A 25,225-nucleotide genomic window follows, 5' to 3' on the forward strand; every position below is an offset into this window, starting at 1 on the left:
CTTGACTGTTGAATGATCTCAATTCTGTAGAGACAACCTGATTCGTCCCTGAATAAAGACAAAGGATTCACAACATAAATATTCCCTGAGTTAGACTGCTTCACAACATAAAAATTCCCTGAGTTAGACTGCTTCACAACATAAATATTCCCTGAGTTAGACTGCTTCACAACATAAAATTCACTGAGTTAGACTGCTTCACAACATAAATATTCCCTGAGTTAGACTCACAACATAGAAATTCACAACTGATTAGAAATTCCCTGAGTTAGACTGCTTCACAACATAGAAATTCCCTGAGTTAGACTGCTTCTCTATTCTACCCTATTCTACCTTTATTCTACCCTATTCTACCTTTATTCTACCCTATTCTACCTTTATTCTACCATATTATACCTTTATTCTACCTTTATCCTACCTTATTCTACCTTTATTCTACCTTTATTCTACCTTATTCTAACTTTATTCTATCCTATTCTACCTTTATTCTACCTTTATTCTACCTTTATTCTACCCTATTCTACCTTTATTCTACCCTATTCTACCTTTATTCTACCTTTATTCTTATTCTACCTTTATTCTACCCTATTCTACCTTTATTCTACCTATTCTACCTTTATTCTACCTTTATTCTACCTTTATTCTACCTTTATTCTACCATATTCTACCTTTATTCTACCTTTATTCTACCCTATTCTACCTTTATTCTACCTTTATTCTACCCTATTATACCTTTATTCTACCTTTATTCTACCCTATTCTACCTTTATTCTACATTTATTCTACCTTTATTCTACCTTTATTCTACCTTTATTCTACCTTTATTCTACCTTTATTCTACCCTATTCTACCTTTATTCTACCTTTATTCTACCTTTATTCTACCCTATTATACCTTTATTCTACCTTTATTCTACCCTATTCTACCTTTATTCTACCTTTATTCTACCTTTATTCTACCATATTCTATCTTTATTCTACCTTTATTCTACCTTTATTCTAACTTTATTCTACCTTTATTCTACCTTTATTCTACCCTATTATACCTTTATTCTACCTTTATTCTACCCTATTCTACCTTTATTCTACCCTATTCTACCTTTATTCTACCTTTATTCTACCTTTATTCTACCTTTATCCTACCTTTATTCTACCTTTATTCTACCTTTATTCTACCCTATTCTACCTTTATTCTACCTTTATTCTACCTTTATTCTACCCTATTCTACCTTTATTCTACCTTTATTCTACCTTTATTCTACCCTATTATACCTTTATTCTACCTTTATTCTACCCTATTCTACCTTTATTCTACCTTTATTCTACCATATTATATCTTTATCTTTATTCTACCTTTATTCTACCTTTATTCTAACTTTATTCTACCTTTATTCTACCCTATTATACCTTTATTCTACCTTTATTCTACCCTATTCTAAATTTATTCTACCCTATTCTACCTTTATTCTACCTTTATTCTACCTTTATTCTACCTTTATTCTACCCTATTATACCTTTATTCTACCCTATTCTACATTTATTCTACCCTATTATACCTTTATTCTACCTTTATACTACCCTATTCTACATTTATTCTACCTTTATTTAAACCTATTCTACCTTTATTCTACCTTTATTCTACCTTTATTCTACCTTTATTCTACCCTATTCTACCTTTATTCTACCTTTATTCGACCTATTTATACTTTATTCTACCTTATTCTGCAAATAAATCTAGGCCTATATTTACTTGCATACAAGAGCGTACTTGAATTAGAGTGTTTACTTAACCCATGTACCCTTACCAGGAGGGGACTACACCAGTTAACCATCAGGGGCTTCTCTACACTTGAACCACCAGAGGGGGTTAGTTAGTTCACACATCAGTGTCCTAGGTTGCATCCCTATGTAGTGCACTACTTTTAACCAGAGACAATAGGGAATAGGGTGCCCTGGTCAAAGGTAGTGCACCATAAATAGGGTAAATAGGGAATAGGGTGCCATTCGGGACACAACCTATAGTCTTCTATCCAGTCTGAAGCAATGGCCAGGACTAACTGGACTGGAGAGCCTCTCCTATTAAAGAGGGGTTTGAGTGGAGAGAGCGAGAGAGAGGGGGAGTGGGGAGGGGAGAGGGGAGAGAGAGAGAGAGAGAGAGAGAGAGAGAGGGGGGGGTGGGGAGGGGGAGAGAGGGAGAGAGAGAGAGAGAATAATTAAGAGATGAGAGGAGAGGAGAGAGAACAAATATTGATCTGGTTAGTGAAGAAAAAATATTGCTCTCCACTCAATCGAAAATTAAGTTTCCTTTTACCAAGACCGAGTTATCTAAATCTTAAGTAAGTCTCTCTGTGTGTGTGTGCGTGTGTGTGTGTGTGTGTGTGTGTGTGTGTGTGTGTGTGTGTGTGTGTGTGTGTGTGTGTGTGTGTGTGTGTGCGCGGGGAAATCCTGATAACTGTATGCAGGTTGGGCACAGGGCTGTATGGGTGTAGGGCTCGCCCCTTCTGACATCCCGTAGAGAATGTAATTACGTAACGATGAGGAGTCGCAGTCGTGCCCGCTCGATATAGAGCTGTCAACCGCGTCAGGTAACACCTGCGCGAGAGAGAGAGAGAGAGAGAGAGCGATCAGAACCCTGCCGCCTACGTGTTCTTTAGAACCCTCCAGGGCTCTGATCTGATCTGGCGTGAGACTTTACAGCTGATTCAACATCAGACTTCTCTATACCTTGTTGCTGCTAGTGCGTCAGAAGAATACTGCACTTCTGAATTGCTTTCTCTATGAGGTTCAGGCGGGTAACTAAAGCATGTTGTGCCCACTGCTGATGTAAAAAGCACTAAAATATATTTGATTGATTGATTGAACAACAACGGGTTTCATTGAGGGACATGTTCATCTAACCTAGTAGAACGGATTTGAGTCGTGATCCTCTCCAGGGGGGAGACTACGGTACATCAGACCTCAATTTACCTCTCATCCTCTTCCTCCCTCTTTCTCTCACTCTCTAAGTCGCAGCATGGTGTGCGCGCAGGTGAGCGAGTACCAACACGAGCGTCTTATCGGTAATGGGTAGGGTGAGGGACGGTTGTGTGCGGAGCAGACAATGCAGGGGCGAAACCTGCACGGCAACATCTTGGTGACGTCATCTGAGAGCGGGATAAATGCCACGCACGTTCCTCGGCCGAGTGTTAAATACCTCTGCCCCGTACGCGGGAATCAGACCCCCTCTCTCTCCCTCTCCAAAAAGAACCTGCGTGCGCGAGCTCCCCCGTCACACGCACTTATCTGCTAAAGGTGTTTCTTGAGAGAAAAAAGGCAACGTTAAAACATACCCCTTACCCTAAGTCGAGTGCTTTTGAGAAACCTTGATGAGATATTGAAGGTGACCAGGAACAGCCTTGGGCGGAGGTGATTCACTTTACATCCAACAGCAGACCCCCATTTCCTCCATGATCTTACCCGACTGAGGCGAGACATTCCTGGGAAGGTGTCGAAGGAAAGCCGCCCCACTAGATAAAAACAGGTTGAATCAACGTTGTTTCCAAGTTATAAAAAAAGCCAAAGTGATGACGTATAATCAATGTGGAAAATTGATTTGATTTGCAAAAAGACATCAGCGTGTTTCCAGCGTGTTTCCTATTTTTTTTCACCCATTTTTTCACCTAATAAAATGACATGGTGCCATTTTTTGTTGAATTCAAGTTGAATTCACGTTAGTTGACAACTCAACCAAATGCAAATCTAAACAAGACGTTGAAATGACGTCTGTGCCCAGTGGGGCCTGCCTCGGTTGGGACTGGCTGCGAGACTGGAGCGCATAGGAGAGGTGCTATATAGGATAGCATCAACCTACAGATCAACTTGACTGGGTTTCAAACCACTGCGAGCAAAAGCTATGTGAGGCGGAAAAGTTGTGAGGAAGATCCGGAGAGATGCCGACACCCAGAGCAGAAGAGTAGCCTATGTTTTTCAAACTCCGGTTCATAGACATGGACCGATACCGTTCCCTTGGATAATAGTGACCTTTCCGTCAGATAGTTAGCTGACACCGGTTAAGTCAGTGATGAAGTAATGCTTCAAATCAAAACGGTGCTCCAAGTAGGAAGACGAGCAGAGCGAGAGAGAAGTAGAGACGCTGCGCTAGAGTGATCAGTACCAAAACCATGGACAGCGACTGAGCGCGTCAGGTTCGCTCCGCTCTCTCACCTCAACCGAAAAAACGGGTTGGAATTTGAAATATTTCATGAAATATTGAAAATACACGTTTTTTGGGGGGATGTAACGTTTTTCTCAGGATTTTGATTGTTTTCAGAGCGAACCATGAGAAGAGAAGGACTTTTATCTTCGGACTTTTTTCCCTTCATCTTTGGAAATCGATTCAGTCATCTAAATCTTTAGACTCTTTCTTCTCGCTGTCTTTAAAGTTTGAAATACATTTATATTTATATTTAATACATCGGAATTTGAATTTCCACTAAAGCTTCCTTGAGAATGCGCACTTAAAGCCAGGTAAAATTTTGCCTAACATTATTTTATAACCTACAATCTCATATAGCCTACATAATCGAGACAAAAAAACATGTTTTGTTAGGGTGTTTGAGACTCCTATATGTTGAAGTCGGATCATAGGTCTATGTGTATGCTGACAGTGCGACATTTGGGCAGTTAAGCCATTTTTTTCTACTTACCCAAAGTCAGACGAATTAGTGGACAATTTTTATGTCTCTGCGTGCAGTTTGAAGGACAGTCGAAGGTAGCTTCTGGAGCCATTGCTTACTATTGTTAGCGCAATGAATAGAAGTCTACAGGAACCGTTAGCATGCTAGCTGTTCATGTAGACTTCCAGCCATTGAGCGACCGCTAGCCAACTGCACGTAGAAACATACACACGGCAGGCCTATCCATGATATCATCTGACTGGTTAAGTTACCGACACAGCTTTTACACAGCGTGCAGAAAAGGCAGTTAACACGGCATGCCCGTGCCTGTTGCAGTTAGATTAGTTGTTTACTCGATGTCATGGGTGAGCATGCAGTGTGTGTATATGTCTGTGTGTGTGTATGTCTGTGTGTATACAGTGGGGAGAAGTATTTGATACACTGCCGATTTTGCAGGTTTTCCTACTTACAAAGCATGTAGAGGTCTGTCATTTTTTATCATAGGTACACTTCAACTGTGAGAGACGGAATCTAAAACAAAAATCCAGAAAATCACATTGTATGATTTTTAAGTAATTCATTTGTATTTTATTGCATGACATAAGTATTTGATACGTCAGAAAAGCAGAACTGAATATTTGGTACAGAAACCTTTGTTTGCAATTACAGAGATCATACGTTTCCTGTAGTTCTTGACCAGGTTTGCACACACTGCAGCAGGGATTTTGACCCACTCCTCCATACAGACCTTCTTCAGATCCTTCAGGTTTCGGGGCTGTCGCTGGGCAATACGGACTTTCAGCTCCCTCCAAAGATTTTCTATTGGGTTCAGGTCTGGAGACTGGCTAGGCCACACCTTGAGATGCTTCTTACGGAGCCACTCCTCAGTTGCCCTGGCTGTGTGTTTTGGGTCGTTGTCATGCTGGATGACCCAGCCACGACCCATCTTCAATGCTCTTACTGAGGGAAGGAGGTTGTTGGCCAAGATCTTGCGATACATGGCCCCATCCATCCTCCCCTCAATACGGTGCAGTCGTCCTGTCCCCTTTGCAGAGAAGCATCCCCAAAGAATGATGTTTCCACCTCCATGCTTCACGGTTAGGATGGTGTTCTTGGGGTTGTACTCATTCTTCTTCTTCCTCCAAACACAGAGAGTGGAGTTTAGACCTAAAAGCTCTATTTTTGTCTCATCAGACCACATGACCTTCTCCGATTCCTCCTCTGGATCATCCAGATGGTCATTGGCAAACTTCAGACGGGCCTGGACATGCGCTGGCTTCAGCAGGGGGACCTTGCGTGCGCTGCAGGATTTTAATCCATGACGGCGTAGTGTGTTACTAATGGTTTTCTTTGAGACTGTGGTCCCAGCTCTCTTTCAGGTCATTGACCAGGTCCTGCCGTGTAGTTCTGGGCTGATCCCTCACCTTCTCATGATCATTGATGCCCCACGAGGTGAGATCTTGCATGGAGCCCCAGACCGAGGGTGATTGACCGTCATATTGAACTTCTTCCATTTTCTAATAATTGCGCCAACAGTTGTTGCCTTCTCACCAAGCTGCTTGCCTATTGTCCTGTAGCCCATCCCAGCCTTGTGCAGGTCTACAATTTTATCCCTGATGTCCTTACACAGCCCCCTGGTCTTGGCCATTGTGGAGAGGTTGGAGTCTGTTTGATTGAGTGTGTGGACAGGTGTCTTTTATACAGGTAACGAGTTCAAACAGGTGCAGTTAATACAGGTAATGAGTGGAGAACAGGAGGGCTTCTTAAAGAAAAACTAACAGGTCTGTGAGAGCTGGAATTCTTACTGGTTGGTAGGTGATCAAATACTTATGTCATGCAATAAAATGCAAATTAATTACTTAAAAATCATACAATGTGATTTTCTGGATTTTTGTTTTAGTCTCTCACAGTTGAAGTGTACCTATGATAAAAATGACAGACCTCTACATGCTTTGTAAGTAGGAAAACCTGCAAAATCGGCAGTGTATCAAATACTTGTTCTCCCACTGTATGTGTGTATGTGTGTGTGTGTATGTGTGTATGTGTGTGTATGTGTGTGTATGTGTGTATGTGTGTGTATGTGTGTGTATGTGTGTATATGTGTGTATGTGTGTGTATGTGTGTGTATGTGTGTATATGTGTGTATGTGTGTATATGTGTGTATGTGTGTATATGTGTGTAAGTGTGTATATGTGTGTATGTGTGTGTATGTGTGTGTATGTGTGTGTATGTGTGTGTATGTGTGTGTATGTGTGTATGTGTGTATGTGTGTATGTGTGTGTATGTGTGTATGTGTGTGTATGTGTGTGTATGTGTGTGTATGTGTGTGTATGTGTGTATGTGTGTGTATGTGTGTGTATGTGTGTGTATGTGTGTGTATGTGTGTAATGTGTGTATATGTGTGTATGTGTGTGTATATGTGTGTATGTGTGTGTATGTGTGTGTATGTGTGTGTATTTGTGTGTATGTGTGTGTATGTGTGTGTATGTGTGTATGTGTGTATATGTGTGTATGTGTGTGTATGTGTGTATATGTGTGTATGTGTGTGTATGTGTGTGTATGTGTGTGTGTATGTGTGTGTATGTGTGTGTATGTGTGTATATGTGTGTATGTGTGTATATGTGTGTATGTGTGTATATGTGTGTAAGTGTGTATATGTGTGTATGTGTGTGTATATGTGTGTAAGTGTGTAGAAAAAGAGGAAGTGTGAGAGCAGCGTTATTAATATATTGAACAACACAAAGCCTCTGGGAGAAGATGATGGTGTTGTATATCAAGATCATCATTATCATGTGTTACACTTCATTATCCTCTACCCTGTATTCTGTAAGAGCATAACCAGGGCCGAGACATACATTGTTCATCTCATATGCACAACAGTTGATACTGTACTCTATATCATCGACTGCATCCGAGAAAGATTAAGACATGTATCCTGAACTAAATGCCACTTGGATAATACTTATCTCATATGTATATACTGTGTCGATAAATCTGAACAACTGCATCTTCCTATGCTCCTGAAATCACTCATTCATATATCCATGTACATATTCTTCATCCCCTTACACTGTTATAAGACAGTAGTTTTTTTTGGAATTGTTAGTTAGATTACTTGCTCGTTATTACTGCATTGTCGGAACTAGAAGCACAAGCATTTCGCTACACTCGCATTAACATCTGCTAACCATGTGTATGTGACAAATAAAATTTGATTTGATTTGATTTGATTTGATTTGACATGTTAATGTTGTTTTTCTAACTGGTCAACCAGTAAAGCACATGATTACAATGTTTCGAAAAGATTAAGAGTCTCATCCTGAACTAAAACCCAATGAGATTATTCTATTCCCCGAGCTGAAAGAATTTGTCGTTCTGCCTTTGAACAAGGCACTGTTCCTAGGCCGTCATTGAAAAGAACTTCCTCTGAACAAGGCAGTCCCCACTGTTCCTACCCATTATAAAGAAGAATTTGTTCTGAACTGACTTGTCTAGTCCTAAAGGTCACCTTTAAAAAAAATGGAAAATTGAAAGTGTTTTTAAGTCCTACAGGCTGCACAGTTTTAAAGGGAATGCTTGTCGCGTTTAGTCCTCCGTGCACGTTTTAAAGGGAATGTTGTCGCGTTTAGTCCTCCGTGCACGTTTTAAAGGGAATGTTGTCGCGTTTAGTCCTCCGTGCACCTTTTAAAGGGAATGTTGTCGCGTTTAGTCCTCCGTGCACGTTTTAAAGGGAATGTTGTCGCGTTTAGTCCTCCGTGCACCTTTTAAAGGGAATGTTGTCGCGTTTAGTCCTCCGTGCACCTTTTAAAGGGAATGTTGTCGCGTTTAGTCCTCCGTGCACCTTTTAAAGGGAATGTTGTCGCGTTTAGTCCTCCGTGCACCTTTTAAAGGGAATGTTGTCGCGTTTAGTCCTCCGTGCACCTTTAAAGGGAATGTTGTCGCGTTTAGTCCTCCGTGCACCTTTTAAAGGGAATGTTGTCGCGTTTAGTCCTCCGTGCACCTTTTAAAGGGAATGTTGTCGCGTTTAGTCCTCCGTGCACCTTTTAAAGGGGAATGTTGTCGCGTTTGGATAAACGCTGCAAATGTCAACTTAATCGGGAAGTTACCTTTAAATGTAAATTGCACTATAACACAGACGTTCCTCTGTCTAGATGAAATCCAGCCCTTAGCCTAACCTGAGTTGTTTTATGAGACTGAGATGGGGACACACACAGGGGTGGGCGACTCCAGTCCTCAGGTGCCTGATTGGTGTCACAGTTTTGCCCCAGCTAACACACCTGACTCCAATAATCACCTAATCATGATCTTCAGTTTAGAATGCCATCTGATTAATCAGCTGTGTTTGCTAGGGATGTGGGGAAAGTGTGACGCCAACCAGAACCCAGAGGACTGGAGTGGCCCACCCTGCCTGGGGAAAACACTGACATTCACTTATATCAGAGGGAAACAGTGTGGGAAAGTGTTATGTGCAGTGTGTGTGTGTGTGTGTGTGTGTGTGTGTGTGTGTGTGTGTGTGTGTGTGTGTGTGTGTGTGAGAGAGAGAGAGAGAGAGAGAGGGAGTGCGTCAGGTTCAAGTACGGGTGACTGCATATATGTGTGTGTCTTTGAGCGTGTGTGTGTGTGTGTGTGTGTGTGTGTGTGTGTGTGTGTGTGTGTGTGTGTGTAACTCCTTGGAATCGTCGGTGTGTGTCTCCGCCCACCATGTATTCTCAGTGGGCACTGGGATGTCTGGGATGTCTGGGATGTCTGGGATGTGGGATGTCTGGGATGTCTGGGATGTCTGGGATGTGTGGGATGTCTGGGATGTCTGGGATGTCTGGGATGTCTGGGATGTCTGGGATGTCTGGGAATATGTCTGGGATGTCTGGGATGTCTCTGGGATGTCTGGGATGTCTGGGATGTCTGGGATGTCTGGGATGTCTGGGATGTGGGATGTCTGGGACTGGGACTGAATACCAGTGATGATGCGCAGGTTGACTCATAACCCTCAGTCAGTGTATAACAGAGAAAAGAAGGAATAAAAACAGCATGAGTGTGTTATCATTGTGCCGTTCAGATCAGTAGACGACATTGAGGTTTTTAATGTATTAATTGTATCTGCCATTAGTGCAGAAGTCTCAGCTTTAGGGCCTAGACGTATCCGCACCAAATACAAAACACATTTTTATTTATTTAGAACATTTTTATTTCATCTTTATTTAACTCGGCAAGTCAGTTTAGAACACATTCTTATTTACAATGACGGCCCGCCTCCAAATGCTTTTGGGAACTTGGGCAGAAAAAGATAACAGGAACTGTACTGCGCATGTTCTATATTCGCAGGTCAGGATTGGGTGGAGACCTCAGATGTTCACTTCATCACATGTAGTCGGGCGGTTGTGGATGGGTGTGGGTGAACAAACAGCTGACACATGCATCACTAACGCACACACACACACACACACGCACACACGCACGCACACACGCACGCACACACACACAATCATACATTTTTACTGGAGTTTTACAGTAGATAAATAAAGGTCAAATAAAATAAAAAAAATGTAAGAAAATTGAAAGTGTTTTTAAGTCCAGAACTACAGGCTGCTCCAGTTAGGGGCTTCAACCCGCTCGCGTTTAGTCCTCCGTGCACGTTTTAAAGGGAATGTTGTCGCGTTTAGTCCTCCGTGCACGTTTTAAAGGGAATGTTGTCGCGTTTAGTCCTCCGTGCACGTTTTAAAGGGAATGTTGTCGCGTTTAGTCCTCCGTGCACGTTTTAAAGGGAATGCACCTTTTAAAGGGAATGTTGCGTTTAGTCCTCCGTGCACCTTTTAAAGGGAATGTTGTCGCGTTTAGTCCTCCGTGCACCTTTTAAAGGGAATGTTGTCGCGTTTAGTCCTCCGTGCACCTTTTAAAGGGAATGTTGTCGCGTTTAGTCCTCCGTGCACCTTTTAAAGGGAATGTTTAGTCCTCCGTGCACCTTTTAAAGGGAATGTTGTTAGTCCTCCGTGCACCTTTTAAAGGGAAAGTCCTCCGTGCACCTTTTAAAGGGAATGTTGTCGCGTTTAGTCCTCCGTGCACCTTTTAAAGGGAATGTTGTCGCGTTTAGTCCTCCGTGCACCTTTTAAAGGGAATGTTGTCGTTTAGTCCTCCGTGCACCTTTTAAAGGGAATGTTGTCGCGTTTAGTCCTCCGTGCACCTTTTAAAGGGAATGTTGTCGCGTTTGGATAAACGCTGCAAATGTCAACTTAATCGGGAAGTTACCTTTAAATGTAAATTGCACTATAACACAGACGTTCCTCTGTCTAGATGAAATCCAGCCCTTAGCCTAACCTGAGTTGTTTTATGAGACTGAGATGGGGACACACACAGGGGTGGGCGACTCCAGTCCTCAGGTGCCTGATTGGTGTCACAGTTTTGCCCCAGCTAACACACCTGACTCCAATAATCACCTAATCATGATCTTCAGTTTAGAATGCCATCTGATTAATCAGCTGTGTTTGCTAGGGATGTGGGGAAAGTGTGACGCCAACCAGAACCCAGAGGACTGGAGTGGCCCACCCTGCCTGGGGAAAAACACTGACATTCACTTATATCAGAGGGAAACAGTGTGGGAAAGTGTTATGTGCAGTGTGTGTGTGTGTGTGTGTGTGTGTGTGTGTGTGTGTGTGTGTGTGTGTGTGTGTGTGTGTGTGTGTGTGTGTGAGAGAGAGAGAGAGAGAGAGAGAGAGAGGGAGTGCGTCAGGTTCAAGTACGGGTGACTGCATATATGTGTGTGTCTTTGAGCGTGTGTGTGTGTGTGTGTGTGTGTGTGTGTGTGTGTGAGAGAGAGAGAGAGAGAGGGAGTGCGTCAGGTTCAAGTACAGGTGACTGTGTGTGTCTTTGAGCGTGTGTGTGTGTGTGTGTGTGTGTGTGTGTGTGTGTGTAACTCCTTGGAATCGTCGGTGTGTGTCTCCGCCCACCATGTATTCTCAGTGGGCACTGGGATGTCTGGGATGTCTGGGATGTCTGGGATGTCTGGGATGTCTGGGATGTCTGGGATGTCTGGGATGTCTGGGATGTCTGGGATGTCTGGGATGTCTGGGATGTCTGGGATGTGTGGGATGTGTGGGATGTGTGGGATGTCTGAATACCAAGCTCTGCAGTACACACACACTCCAGTGATGCGCAGGTTGACTCATAACCCTCAGTCAGTGTATAACAGAGAAAAGAAGGAATAAAAAACAGCATGAGTGTGTTATCATTGTGCCGTTCAGATCAGTAGACGACATTGAGGTTTTTAATGTATTAATTGTATCTGCCATTAGTGCAGAAGTCTCAGCTTTAGGGCCTAGACGTATCCGCACCAAATACAAAACACATTTTTATTTATTTAGAACATTTTTATTTCATCTTTATTTAACTCGGCAAGTCAGTTTAGAACACATTCTTATTTACAATGACGGCCCGCCTCCAAATGCTTTTGGGAACTTGGGCAGAAAAAGATAACAGGAACTGTACTGCGCATGTTCTATATTCGCAGGTCAGGATTGGGTGGAGACCTCAGATGTTCACTTCAACACATGTAGTCGGGTGGTTGTGGATGGGTGTGGGTGAACAAACAGCTGACACATGCATCACTAACACACACACACACACACACACACGCACACACGCACGCACGCACGCACACACGCACGCACGCACGCACACACACACACACACAATCATACATTTTTACTGGAGTTTTACAGTAGACAGAGTTGCATTCCTTTTATCACAGAGACTCACACACCTCTTTTACTTTTCTGTCTCTTCTGATGCAGGTCTGAAGGTCTCCTCCCTCCCTCCCTCCCTCCCTCCCTCCCTCCCTCCCTCCCTCCCTCCCTCCCCTCTCCTACACACCCTACATCCACAATGGAGCCTCTGGACAGGACAGGCTGGACACTGCTCTCTGGTGACCCCGACACCTCCACTCCCAACCTGGGCTATCACTACTCCTACCCTGATTCTGGTCCTGCAACCCCGTCCTTCCCCTCCCCATCCTTGTTCCCCAGTTCCTCCTCCAACGTGTCCAGTCAGAGTGTCCCGTTCCAGGGCAGCAGTACCCTGATGACTGCGGTCATCTCCCTGAGTGTGTTCGTGGTCGGCCTGATCGGTAACACCCTGGCCATCTACGTGGTGCTACGCTACGCCAAGATGAAGACCGTCACCAACATCTATATTCTGAACCTGGCAGTCGCAGAGGTCAGAGTTTAGAGAACTCTACATCCTGGGACTTCCCTTCCTCACCACCCAGGTAGCCTAGAGGTCAGAGTTTAGAGATTAACTCTACATCCTGGGACTTCCCTTCCTCACCACCCAGGTAGCATAGAGGTCAGAGTTTAGAGGTCAGAGATGAACTGTACACCCTGGGATTTCCCTTCCTCACCACCCAGGTAGCATAGAGGTCAGAGGTCAGAGGTTAGAGACACACTGTACACCCTAGGATTTCCTTCCTCACCACCCAGGTAGCATAGAGGTCAGAGTTTAGAGGTCAGAGATGAACTGTACACCCTGGGATTTCCCTTCCTCACCACCCAGGTAGCATAGAGGTCAGAGGTCAGAGGTTAGAGACACACTGTACACCCTGGGACTCCCTTCCTCACCACCCAGGTAGCCTAGAGATTAGAGGCTAGAGGTTAGAGGAGTGGGCCAGCAACCAGAGGGTTTTCGGTTTGAATCCTAGCTCCGACAAGGCAACATCTGGTCTGGAGTAAGGGTAACTGAAAGGTATCTGGCATCAGTGTCCAAGATGCCATCTAATCTCTGGCCGTTGTGCCCTTAAGCAAGGCACTTAAGCTGTAAATGGCCCTCTGCGCCAACCTCTGTGTCTGTTTGTCTTTCTGAGGGGTTTGAATAAAGCAGAAGACAACTTACAATGAAGTAATATCTTTTTCTTCCTCCTCTTCCTCTTCCTCCTCCTCCTTCCAGAACGTTCTCTCCTACTGGCCGTTCGGCTCCTTCCTGTGTCGCATGCTGATGACCGCTGACTCCATGAGCCAGTTCACCTCCATCTTCTGCCTGACCGTGATGTCTATCGACCGCTACCTGGCCGTGGTCCACCCCATACGGTCTACAAAATGGCGGCGACCGCGAGTGGCGAAGGTGGTGAGCGCTGCGGTGTGGGCGTTGTCGTTGGTGGTCGTCCTGCCCGTGGTCGTGTTCTCCGGCGTTCAGGACACGTTCAACTCGTGTAACATTAGCTGGCCGGAGCCGCAGGATGTGTGGTCGACCGTGTTTATCCTGTACACAGCTACGCTGGGGTTCTTCGGACCGCTCCTGGTCATCTGTCTCTGCTACCTGCTCATCGTGGTTAAGGTGGGGGGGGTCATAGGTCCAAATCATTCTGGTTTTCTTCTGTGTTTCTGTGTTAGCTACAGTACCTTTGTTTTGGTTGCTCGTTGTGGTCAAGACTGCATTATTAGACATGTTTGGTTCGGCTGTTTGAACTCTGACAGAGGATGTTTCTTTCATTTGGTCATTAAATGCTTCTCTGTGTTGTTGTTTTGTGCAACAAGCTCTCACAGTCTCACCTCAGAATTAGACGTTTATCCATGCTTCTCCTAAACGTCAAATTTTTAAGTGTTTAAGGTTACATTTAGGCATTAACTCTGAATGGTTAAGAATTTAAGGTTTGGGTATTAACTCTGAATGGTTAAGGTTTAGGTATTAACTCTGAATGGTTAGGTTAGGTATTAACTCTGAATGGTTAAGGTTAGGTATTAACTCTGAATGGTTAAGGTTTGGGTATTAACTCTGAATGGTTAAGGTTAGGTATTAACTCTGGTTAATGGTTAAGGTTAGGGTATTAACTCTGAATGGTTAAGGTTTGGGTATTAACTCTGAAAGGTTTGGTATTAACTCTGAATGGGTATTAACTCTGAATGGTTAAGGTATTAACTTTGGTTAAGGTATTAACTCTGAATGGTTGAATGGTTAAGGTTTGGGTATTAACTCTGAATGGTTAATGGGTTAGGGTATTAACTCTGGAATGGTTGAATGGTTAGGTTTGGGTATTAACTCTGAATGGTTAAGGTTACTCTGAATGGTATTAACTCTGAATGGTTAAGGTTTGGGTTGGGCTTCAAACAAAGATTTTAAAAAACAACCTTATATTGCTGGATTTGAACATACAACCTTTGCACCAGAGGCAGATGCTTTCACCCATCTACAACACCCCATCAAAACCCCAACCTACTTGAATGCACTCACTGGTGCCCCTAGTGGTCTGTTTCCACACCACCTCCCCACCTCAGACCTGGATGGACTAATACTGACTTGTGTCCCGGGTGACCTGGCTGGTTTTCTGGTCATTATCTTCAAGGTGTGTGAGAAAGCATTCCGGAATATTATTTTGTTCTGTTTTGTCATTCCAACCATTCTTTTCTGTGTGTGTTTTATATTGACCTATTTGTATGTAAGAGATATTCTGCTGCAACGTTCCCTTCTCTAACCAACACCATTTTGTTCCTCCTCCAGGTGAAGTCTTCAGGTGTGCGGGCGGGCTTCACCAAGCGCCGGCGGTCAGAGCGCAAGGTGACCCGTATGGTGGTGATCATCGTGGTGGTCTTCGTCCTCTGCTGGCTCCCCTTCTTCATCATCAACATCATCAACCTCATCATCATCATCCCAGAGTCCTCCGTGACCGCCGGCGTCTACTTCTTCTCTGGTACCAGAAGAAACCTAATAGCACCCTAATCCCTGTGTAGTGTACTACTGTTTACCAGAGCCCTATGGGGAATAGGCTACACTCACTCTAACCCTAAGGGGAAAGGGTTGTAGAGAGGAGGAGAGGGGAAAAGAGGGAAAGAGTGGAAAGAGGGGGAGGAGATGGGAGGAGAGGGGAAAGAGGGGGAGGAGATGGGGAGGAGAGGGGAAAGAGGGGGAGGAGATGTGGAGGAGAGGGGAAAGGGGGAAGAGGGGAGGGAATGGGGAAATGGGGATGAGAGGGGAAACAGAAGGGAAAGAGAGGGAACGAGGGGGAGGAATGGGGAGAGGGGAGGAGATGGGAAAAGAGGGGGAGGAGAGGGAAAAGAAGGGGAGGAGAGGGGGGAGGAAAGGGGAAAGAGGGATGGGATAGAGAGAGAGAAACAGAGAGAGAGAGGTGGGGGAGAGAGAGAGAGAGAGGGGAGAGCGAGAGGGAGAGAGAGGTGGGGGAGAGAGAGAGAGAGGTGGGAGAGAGAGAGAAACAGAGAAGAGAGAGAGAGGTGGGAGAGAGAGAGAGAAAGAGAGAAAGAGAGAGAGAGAGGTGGGAGAGAGAGAAGGAGAGAGAGAGACAGGTGGGAGAGAGAGAAGGAGAGCGAGAGAAAGAGGTGGGAGAGAGAGAGGTGAGAGAGAGAGAAAGAGAGAGAGAGAGAGAGTGAGAGAGAGAGAGAAAGAGAGGTGGGAGAGAGAGGTGGGAGAGAGAGAGAGAGAGAGAGAGAGAGAGGTGGGAGAGAGAGAGAGGTGAGAGAGGTGGGAGAGAGAGAGAGAGGTGAGAGAGAGAGAGTGAGAAAGAGAGGTGGGAGAGAGAGAGTGAGAAAGAGAGGTGGGAGAGAGAGAGAAGGATAAAAGTGTGAGACAGACATTGACCATTAGTTTTGTCTCTACTCCCCAGTCATCCTGTCCTATGTTAACTCCTGTGCCAACCCTCTGCTCTATGGCTTCCTGTCAGACAACTTCAGACAGAGCTTCAGAAAGGTGGTTATGATTTATTCAACCTTATTTTCACCTTTATTTAAACAGGAAAAGATACTTGAGGCTTGAAAGCTCTTTTGCGAGGAAGACCTGGGGACCTGGAGGTACTTCATGGCCAGCAGCACCATCCCCTTCACAGAACAATCTGTTATTTCATAGAATAGACATTTATTAGTACATGTTCTGTATTTATATAAAATACCAGTTTTTCTCAGTGCTCACCACAGTGCATCGTCTTCCCGGTCCCATGTGCTTGATTTCTTCCGGAAGGTTCTGTGCGTGCGGAAGGCCAACGGCGTGGAGGATGGTGACCCCAGCGCCCCGAGGATGGAGAAAACTAGAGAGACGACAAGAGACGACTCCTTCCTGTCGCCTAGGAACCATGATGGACACAACGGACACACACCACAGAATAGCCAGGTGAGGAGGGAGTGACACACGGCACACAGCAGCCAGCTTGGAGTGGAGGGGAGGAGGACCAATCAGTGTATAGTATAGGGAGGGGGAGGAGGACCAATCAGTGTATAGTATAGGGAGGGGGAGGAGGACCAATCAGTGTATAGTATAGGGAGGGGAGGAGGACCAATCAGTGTATAGTATAGGGAGGGGGAGGAGGACCAATCAGTGTATAGTATAGGGAGGGGAGGAGGACCAATCAGTGTATAGTATAGGGAGGGGAGGAGGACCAATCAGTGTATAGTATAGGGAGGGGAGGAGGACCAATCAGTGTATAGTATAGGGAGGAGGAGGACCAATCAGTGTATAGTATAGGGAGGGGAGGAGGACCAATCAGTGTATAGTATAGGGAGGGGAGGAGGACCAATCAGTGTATAGTATAGGGAGGGGGAGGAGGACCAATCAGTGTATAGTATAGGGAGGGGAGGAGGACCAATCAGTGTATAGTATAGGGAGGGAGGAGGACCAATCAGTGTATAGTATAGGGAGGAGGAGGACCAATCAGTGTGTGTGGTATAGGGAGGGGAGGAGGACCAATCAGTGTGTAGTATAGGGGAGGAGGAGGACCAATCAGTGTATAGTATAGGGAGGAGGAGGACCAATCAGTGTGTAGTATAGGGAGGGAGGAGGACCAATCAGTGTGTGGTATAGGGAGGGAGGAGGACCAATCAGTGTGTAGTATAGGGAGGGAGGAGGACCAATCAGTGTGTATAGGGAGGAGGAGTATAGGGAGGAGGGGAGGAGGACCAAGTATAGGGAGGAGGAGGACCAATCAGTGTGGTATAGGGAGGGAGGAGGACCAATCAGTGTATAGTATAGGGAGGGGAGGAGGACCAATCAGTGTGTGGTATAGGGAGGGGAGGAGGACCAATCAGTGTGTGGTATAGGGAGGGGAGGAGGACCAATCAGTGTGTGGTATAGGGAGGGGAGGAGGACCAATCAGTGTGTGCTATAGGGAGCGGGTATTACTGGTGCTGTGGTCTCAGTAGTAGTGTATATATGTTTATTACTGTGGTCTCAGTAGGAGTGTATATATGTTTATTACTGTGGTCTCAGTAGGAGTGTATATATGTTTATTACTGTGGTCTCAGTAGTAGTGTATATATGTTTATTACTGTGGTCTCAGTAGGAGTGTATATATGTTTATTACTGTGGTCCCAGTAGTAGTGTATATATGTTTATTACTGTGGTCCCAGTAGTAGTGTATATATGACAGAGTGGATGGTATCAGAGTTTGAGTCTATTTAATGGAAAGAGAGAGGGATGGACAGAGAGGGATGGGAGAGAGAGGGATGGAGAGATGGAGAGAGAGGGGATGGAGAGAGAGGGATGGGAGAGAGGGATGGAGAGAGAGGGATGGAGAGAGAGGGATGGAGAGAGAGAGGGATGGAGAGAGAGGGATGGAGAGAGAGAGGGATGGAGAGAGAGAGGGATGGAGAGAGAGGGATGGAGAGAGAGAGGGATGGAGAGAGAGGGATGAGAGAGAGAGGGATGGAGAGAGAGAGGGATGGAGAGAGAGAGGGATGGAGAGAGAGGGATGGAGAGAGAGAGGGATGGAGAGAGAGGGATGGAGAGAGAGGGATGGAGAGAGAGGGGATGGAGAGAGAGGGATGGAGAGAGAGAGGGATGGAGAGAGAGAGGGATGGAGAGAGAGGGATGGAGAGAGAGGGATGAGAGAGAGGGATGGAGAGAGAGAGGGATGAGAGAGGGAGAGGGAGGGATGGAGAGAGAGGGATGGAGAGAGAGGGATGGAGAGAGGGATGGAGAGAGAGAGGGATGGAGAGAGAGGGATGGAGAGAGAGGGATGGAGAGAGAGGGATGGAGAGAGAGAGGGATGGAGAGAGAGGATGGAGAGAGAGGGATGGAGAGAGAGGAGAGGGATGGAGAGAGAGGGATGGAGAGAGAGAGGGATGGAGAGAGGGATGGAGAGAGAGGGATGGAGAGAGAGAGAGGGGGGGATGGAGAGAGAGGGATGGAGAGAGAGGGATGAGAGAGAGGGATGGAGAGAGAGGGATGGAGAGAGAGAGGGATGGAGAGAGAGGGATGGAGAGAGAGGGATGGAGAGAGAGAGGGATGGAGAGAGAGGGATGGAGAGAGAGGGATGGAGAGAGAGGGATGGAGAGAGAGAGGGATGGAGAGAGAGGGATGGAGAGAGAGGGATGGAGAGAGAGGGATGGAGAGAGGGATGGAGAGAGAGAGGATGAGAGAGAGGGATGGAGAGAGAGGGATGGGAGAGAGAGGGATGGAGAGAGAGGGATGGAGAGAGAGGGATGGGAGAGAGAGGGATGGAGAGAGAGAGGGATGGAGAGAGAGGGATGGAGAGAGAGGGATGGAGAGAGAGGGATGGAGAGAGAGGGATGGAGAGAGAGAGGAATGGAGAGAGAGAGGGATGGAGAGAGAGGGATGGAGAGAGAGAGGAATGGAGAGAGGGATATAGAGAGGGTTGTACAGGGGAGATGGAGAGAGAGGAGGAGAGAGAGAGGGATGTAGAGAGGGATATAGAGAGAGGGTTGGAGAGAGAGGGATGGAGAGAGAGGGATGTAGAGAGAGGGATGGAGAGACGGATATAGAGAGAGGGTTGTACAGGGGAGATGGAGAGAGAGAGGAATGGAGAGGGGGATATAGAGAGGGTTGTACAGGGGAGATGGAGAGAGAGAGGAGAGAGAGGGATGGAGAGAGGGATATAGAGAGAGGGTTGTACAGGGGGAGATGGAGAGAGAGGGAGAGAGAGGGATATAGAGAGAGGGTTGTACAGGGGAGATGGAGAGAGAGAGGAGAGAGAGAGGGATGAGAGAGGGTTGTACAGGGAGATGGAGAGAGAGAGAGAGAGAGAGGGATGTAGAGAGGGATATATAGAGAGAGGAGAGAGAGGGATGGAGAGAGAGAGGGATGAGAGAGGAGGGATGGAGAGAGAGAGAGATGGAGAGAGGGAGAGAGAGAGAGGGATGGAGAGAGAGGGATTGAGAGGGGGAGGGATGGAGAGAGAGAGGGAGGGGAGAGAGAGGGATGAGAGAGAGAGGGATAGAGAGAGAGGGTTGAGGGGGATGGAGAGAGAGGGATGATGAGAGAGAGGGATGGAGAGAGAGGGATGGAGAGAGAGGAGGGAGAAGAGAGAGAGAGGGATGGGAGAGAGGGATGGAGAGAGAGAGGGATGGGAGATGGAGAGGGATGGAGAGAGAGAGGGTTGTAGAGAGAGATGGATGGAGAGAGAGGGATGGAGAGATGGAGAGGGATGGAGAGAGAGGGATGGAGAGAGAGAGGGATGGAGGGGAGAGAGAGGGATGAGAGAGATGGGATGGAGAGAGAGGGATGGAGAGAGAGGGATGGAGAGAGAGAGATGGAGAGAGAGGGATGGAGAGAGAGATGGATGGAGAGAGAGGGATGGAGGGAGAGAGAGGGATGGGAGAGAGGGATGGAGAGAGAGGGAGGGGGAGAGAGAGAGGGATGGAGAGGGGATGGGGAGGGAGAGAGAGAGGGGAGAGAGAGAGGGATGGAGAGAGAGGAGATGTAGAGGGGATGGAGAGAGAGGATGGAGAGAGGATATAGAGAGGGTTGTACAGGGGAGATGGAGAGAGAGAGGAATGGAGAGGGGATAGAGAGAGAGGGTTGTACAGGGGGAGATGGGAGAGAGAGGAGAGAGAGAGGGAGAGAGGGATATAGAGAGAGGTGTACAGGGGAGATGGAGACAGGGGGAGATGAGAGAGAGTTGAGCAGAGAGAGGGATAGAGAGAGAGGGTTGTACAGGGGGGAGATGGAGAGAGAGAATAGGAGGAGAGAGGGATATAGAGAGGGTTGTACAGGGGAGATGGAGAGAGGAGACAGAGATAGAGAGAGGGTTGTACAGGGGAGATGGGAGGAGAGAGGACAGGGAGAGAGAGGGTTGTACACGCAGGGGATGGAGAGAGGGAGAGAGAGAGGGATAGAGAGAGGGTGGAGACAGGGGGATATACAGGGGGAGATGGAGAGGGATGGAGAGTCTCTCTGGGAGAGAGAGGGTTGTACAGGGGAGATGGAGAGAGGGAGAGAGAGAGGGTTGTACAGGGGAGATGGAGAGAGGGAGGGATATAGAGAGAGGGTTGTACAGGGGGAGATGGAGAGAGGGATAGAGAGAGAGGGTTGTACAGGGGGAGATGGAGACTGGTTGCCCTTTTCTGCTGTGTGGCACTGTGGAGTTTTTCAGAGGAGAGAGAGAGAGAGAGAGGAGAGAGAGAGGGATATATAGAGAGGGATAGAGAGGAGAGAGAGTACAGAGAGAGAGATTTTGGGAGAGAGAGAGGGATGGAGAGAGAGAGGAATGGAGAGAGGGATATAGAGAGATTTTGGGTTGTACAGGGGAGATGGAGAGAGGGATAGAGAGAGAGGGTTGTACAGGGGAGATGGAGAGAGGGATAGAGAGAGAGGGTTGTACAGGGGGAGATGGAGAGAGGGATAGAGAGAGAGGGTTGTACAGGGGGAGATGGAGAGAGGGATAGAGAGAGAGAGGGGGTGATTGAGGAAGAGTGAAAACGGGGAGAGGAGGACAGAACAGTGTCCAACCTGCTCAATATGGTTGCAACATATAGAGGTGTGTGTGTGTGTGTGTTTCCCCCTGTCGTACCACAGTAAGCAGTGTGATTGAGTTGTTGTAGCAGACAGATTGCTTCTGGTTAAAGTCCTTTTGTGTGATTCAGCTCTAAAGGAAACAGATTGAAATAGAAAGCTGGTATTGAGGTGAACAGGAGCTCTCTTTATTTTGTTCTGTTTCAGTCAATCATTATGGATCACACTCTCCATGTTGCACACACACACACACACACACACACACACACACACACACACACACACACACACACACACACACACACACACACACACACACACACACACACACACGCAGGCACGAACGCACACCTGAGGTGCCACTGTCTCTTGCCTCTTGTCTCTGCAGGCCGTCCAATTGGAGCCTTGTGGTAGCCCAGGGGAGAAAACAAGGCCCTCAGGGCCCACTGTGATTTGCCAGTCCTCGCTTTAAACTCTCCTGATTGGCCGGTTTGAAGTCTCTCTGTGTGTCTATGTCTGTGTCTCTGTCTGTGTCTCTCTCTCTGTCTCTCTCTCTGTTTCTCTCTCTGTCTCTCTCTCTGTGGGAAACATGTGTTAACATTGCCAAAGCAAGTGAGGTAGATAATATACAAAAGTGAAATAAACAATACAAATTAACAGTAAACATTACACATACAGAAGTTTCAAAACAGTAAAGACATTACAAATGTCATATTATATATATATACAGTGTTTTTTACAAATGGTTAAAGGACACAAGATAAAATAAATAAGCATAAATATGGGTTGTATTTACAATGGTGTTTGTTCTTCACTGGTTGCCCTTTTCTCGTGGCAACAGGTCACAAATATTGCTGCTGTGATGGCACACTGTGGAATTTCACCCAGTAGATACAAAATTGGATTTGTTTTCGAATTCTTTGTGGATCTGTGTAATCTGAGGGAAATATGTGTCTCTAATATGGTCATACATTGGGCAGGAGGTTAGGAAGTGCAGCTCAGTTTCCACCTCATTTTGTGGGCAGTGAGCACATAGCCTGTCTTCTCTTCAGAGCCAGGTCTGCCTACGGCAGCCTTTCTCAATAGCAAGGCTATGCTCACTGAGTCTGTACATAGTCAAAGCTTTCCTTAATATTGGGTCAGTCACAGTGGTCAGGTATTCTGCCACTGTGTACTCTCTGTGTAGGGCCAAATAACATTCTAGTTTGCTCTGTTTTTTTGTTAATTCTTTCCAATGTGTCAAATAGTTATCTCTTTGTTTCCTCATGATTTGATCTAATTGTGTTGCTGTCCTGGGGCTCTGTGGGGTGTGTTTGTGAACAGAGCCTCAGGACCTGTTTGCTTCTCTCTCTCTCTCTCTCTCTCTCTCTCTCTCTGTTATCTTTTGATGACCATTTACAGAGGAGCTATAAGTGCAACAACAAACATAAAGTAAACACAGTCAAACACCACGAAGCAGCAGCGCTTTCAGGGTCCTTGTTCCAGAGATGAGTCCATCTGAAGCTGTTAAGTGACTGATGCAGGAGTTTTGATCACCACTTGATTACAGGGATGCTCGAAGTGCAACAACAACAACAACAACAACAACAGCAGCACGACAATGCAGCATGAAGCACCGCAGCACTTTCAGGGTTGTTTGTTGCAGAGGAGAGGACACAGAGGTTCATCCATTTCAACAGTTGATTTGAAAAACACGTCCCACTACTTCAGTGTGTTCTGAATGGCGCTACATTGTCATTTCCCAACTGCTCTGTTATATAACGCCTTTTCATCTTCACCATTCCTTTTAAAAGTGATATTTTACTCTACAAAGTCAAGCTACTAGTTCTGCTGTTATTTAGTGTCTCTACTATGCTTTGTAATGGTGTGGCTTTATCAGTGTCTGTTTTGGGCTTTCTGAGGAATCTGTCTCTGTTTTGGCTTCTGAGGAGAATCTGTCTCTGTTTTGGGCTTTTGAGGAGGCTTCTAGAATCTGTCTCTGTTTTGGCTTTCTGAGGAGGCTTCTAGAATCTGTCTCTGTTTTGGCTTTCTGAGGAGGCTTCTAGAATCTGTCTCTGTTTTGGCTTTCTGAGGAGGCTTCTAGAATCTGTCTCTGTTTTGGGCTTTCTGAGGAGGCTTCTAGAATCTGTCTCTGTTTTTTGAGGAGGCTTCTGTTTTCTGAGGAGGCTTCTAGAATCTGTCTCTGTTTTGGCTTTCTGAGGAGGCTTCTAGAATCTGTCTCTGTTTTGGCTTTCTGAGGGATCTGTCTCTGTTTTGGCTTCTGAGGAGAATCTGTCTCTGTTTTGGCTTTCTGAGGAGGCTTCTAGAATCTGTCTCTGTTTTGGCTTTCTGAGGAGGCTTCTAGAATCTGTCTCTGTTTTGGCTTTCTGAGGCTTCTAGAAGGCTTTTGAGGAGGCTTCTAGAATCTGTCTCTGTTTTGGCTTTCTCTAGAATCTGTCTCTGTTTTGGCTTTCTGAGGAGGCTTCTAGAATCTGTCTCTGTTTTGGCTTTCTGAGGAGGCTTCTAGAATCTGTCTCTGTTTTGGCTTTCTGAGGAGGCTTCTAGAATCTGTCTCTGTTTTGGCTTTCTGAGGAGGCTTTAGAATCTGTCTCTGTTTTGGCTTTCTGAGGAGGCTTCTAGAATCTGTCTCTGTTTTGGCTTTCTGAGGAGGCTTCTAGAATCTGTCTCTGTTTTGGCTTTCTGAGGAGGCTTCTAGAATCTGTCTCTGTTTTGGCTTTCTGAGGAGGCTTCTAGAATCTGTTTTCTCTGTCTGTTTTGGCTTTTTGAGGAGGCTTCTAGAATCTGTCTCTGTTTTGGCTTTCTGAGGAGGCTTCTAGAATCTGTCTCTGTTTTGCTTCTAGCTTTCTGCTTTCTGAGGAGGCTTCTAGAATCTGTCTCTGTTTTGGCTTTCTGAGGAGGCTTCTAGAATCTGTCTCTGTTTTGGCTTTTGAGGAGGCTTCTAGAATCTGTCTCTGTTTTGGCTTTTGAGGAGGCTTCTAGAATCTGTCTCTGTTTTGGCTTCTAGAATCTGTCTCTGTTTTGCTTTTGAGGAGGCTTCTGAATCTTGAGAAGCTTTGATGAGTTATGATCGTGTCTGTGTGGCTGCTGCTGTTGCTGCTTATCTGTTTTTGTGTGTGTTTGGTGTGTGTAACGCTCCAATGCGAAACGTGCCTCATATCTCAGGGTTCATTGCAGCCGCCAGATCGTTTGTTTCGACCAATCACGTTGCAGGGCTGGTGGAAGTTGCCCTTAACCACAGATCTAGGATCAGCTTACACTTTCCTAATCCTATCTATAACCATTAGATATTAACCTAACCACAGATCTAGGATCAGATTACACTCCACTAATCATATCCTTAACCATTTGAGGGAAAACACAAAACTGTTCTTAGTTCAGTGTGTAGGGGCCTCTGGAGGTCCTCAGCTCTCACTGTAAATACAATTTCTGATCAGGAAAGACCCTGGGCATCTACAGTAGCACACGGTTCAAATGGGTCCTTGAACAGGGTAGTAGAGGGTCGTATTCATTAGCGCACACCGTAGCAAAATGTTCTGCAATGGAAAAACAAAAACAAGCATTTCTTATTAGACAAGTTTACGTAGGTCCCTCCCTCTTCCGGCCTGTTTGCTTCCTCTCGGTTCCTAGAGAATAGGACCCTGTTTTCAGGACAGGACAGATAGAAAGAGCTGAGGATGGGAGTCAGCTTCTATCTGAGCTAAGAATGGGAGTCAGCTTCTATCTGAGCTGAGGATGGGAGTCAGCTTCTATCTGAGCTGAGGATGGGAGTCAGCTTCTATCTGAGCTCAGAATGGGAGTCAGCTTCTATGAGCTGAGCTGAGGATGGGAGTCAGCTTCTATCTGAGCTGAGAATGGGAGTCAGCTTCTATCTGAGCTAAGAATGGGAGTCAGCTTCTATCT

The 25,225-nt window shown here is 46.0% G+C and overlaps 2 protein-coding genes across 2 annotated transcripts; both read left to right on the top strand.

Moving 5' to 3' along the window:
- The first annotated feature begins 12,504 nt into the window (after positions 1–12,504).
- LOC121843230 (somatostatin-like receptor F_48D10.1) lies at positions 12,505–12,871 on the top strand. The gene has a single exon (XM_042312803.1). The coding sequence runs from the start codon at positions 12,530–12,532 to the stop codon at positions 12,869–12,871; it is 342 nt and encodes a 113-aa protein (XP_042168737.1). The 5' UTR covers positions 12,505–12,529.
- Positions 12,872–13,459: 588 nt separating this feature from the next.
- LOC121843231 (somatostatin receptor type 5-like) lies at positions 13,460–21,898 on the top strand. Its single transcript, XM_042312804.1, has 6 exons — positions 13,460–13,483; positions 13,586–13,972; positions 15,134–15,323; positions 16,251–16,333; positions 16,601–16,750; positions 21,714–21,898. The coding sequence occupies exons 1-6, from the start codon at positions 13,460–13,462 to the stop codon at positions 21,795–21,797; spliced, it is 918 nt and encodes a 305-aa protein (XP_042168738.1). The 3' UTR covers positions 21,798–21,898.
- The last annotated feature ends 3,327 nt before the right edge of the window (positions 21,899–25,225 follow it).

The sequence above is a fragment of the Oncorhynchus tshawytscha genome, unplaced genomic scaffold (assembly GCF_018296145.1).
Source record: "Oncorhynchus tshawytscha isolate Ot180627B unplaced genomic scaffold, Otsh_v2.0 Un_contig_3816_pilon_pilon, whole genome shotgun sequence".
Taxonomy (NCBI): Eukaryota; Metazoa; Chordata; class Actinopteri; order Salmoniformes; family Salmonidae; genus Oncorhynchus; species Oncorhynchus tshawytscha.

Excerpts from the sequence above, each read along its gene's own strand:
- LOC121843230 (XM_042312803.1), top strand. The coding sequence starts at position 12,530 with ATGGAGCCTCTGGACAGGACAGGCTGGACACTGCTCTCTGGTGACCCC.
- LOC121843231 (XM_042312804.1), top strand. The coding sequence starts at position 13,460 with ATGGCCCTCTGCGCCAACCTCTGT. Across the intron at positions 13,484-13,585 it reads CCCTCTGCGCCAACCTCTGT|AACGTTCTCTCCTACTGGCC; the intron begins GTCTGTTTGTCT and ends TCCTCCTTCCAG. Across the intron at positions 16,334-16,600 it reads TCAGACAGAGCTTCAGAAAG|GTTCTGTGCGTGCGGAAGGC; the intron begins GTGGTTATGATT and ends TTCTTCCGGAAG.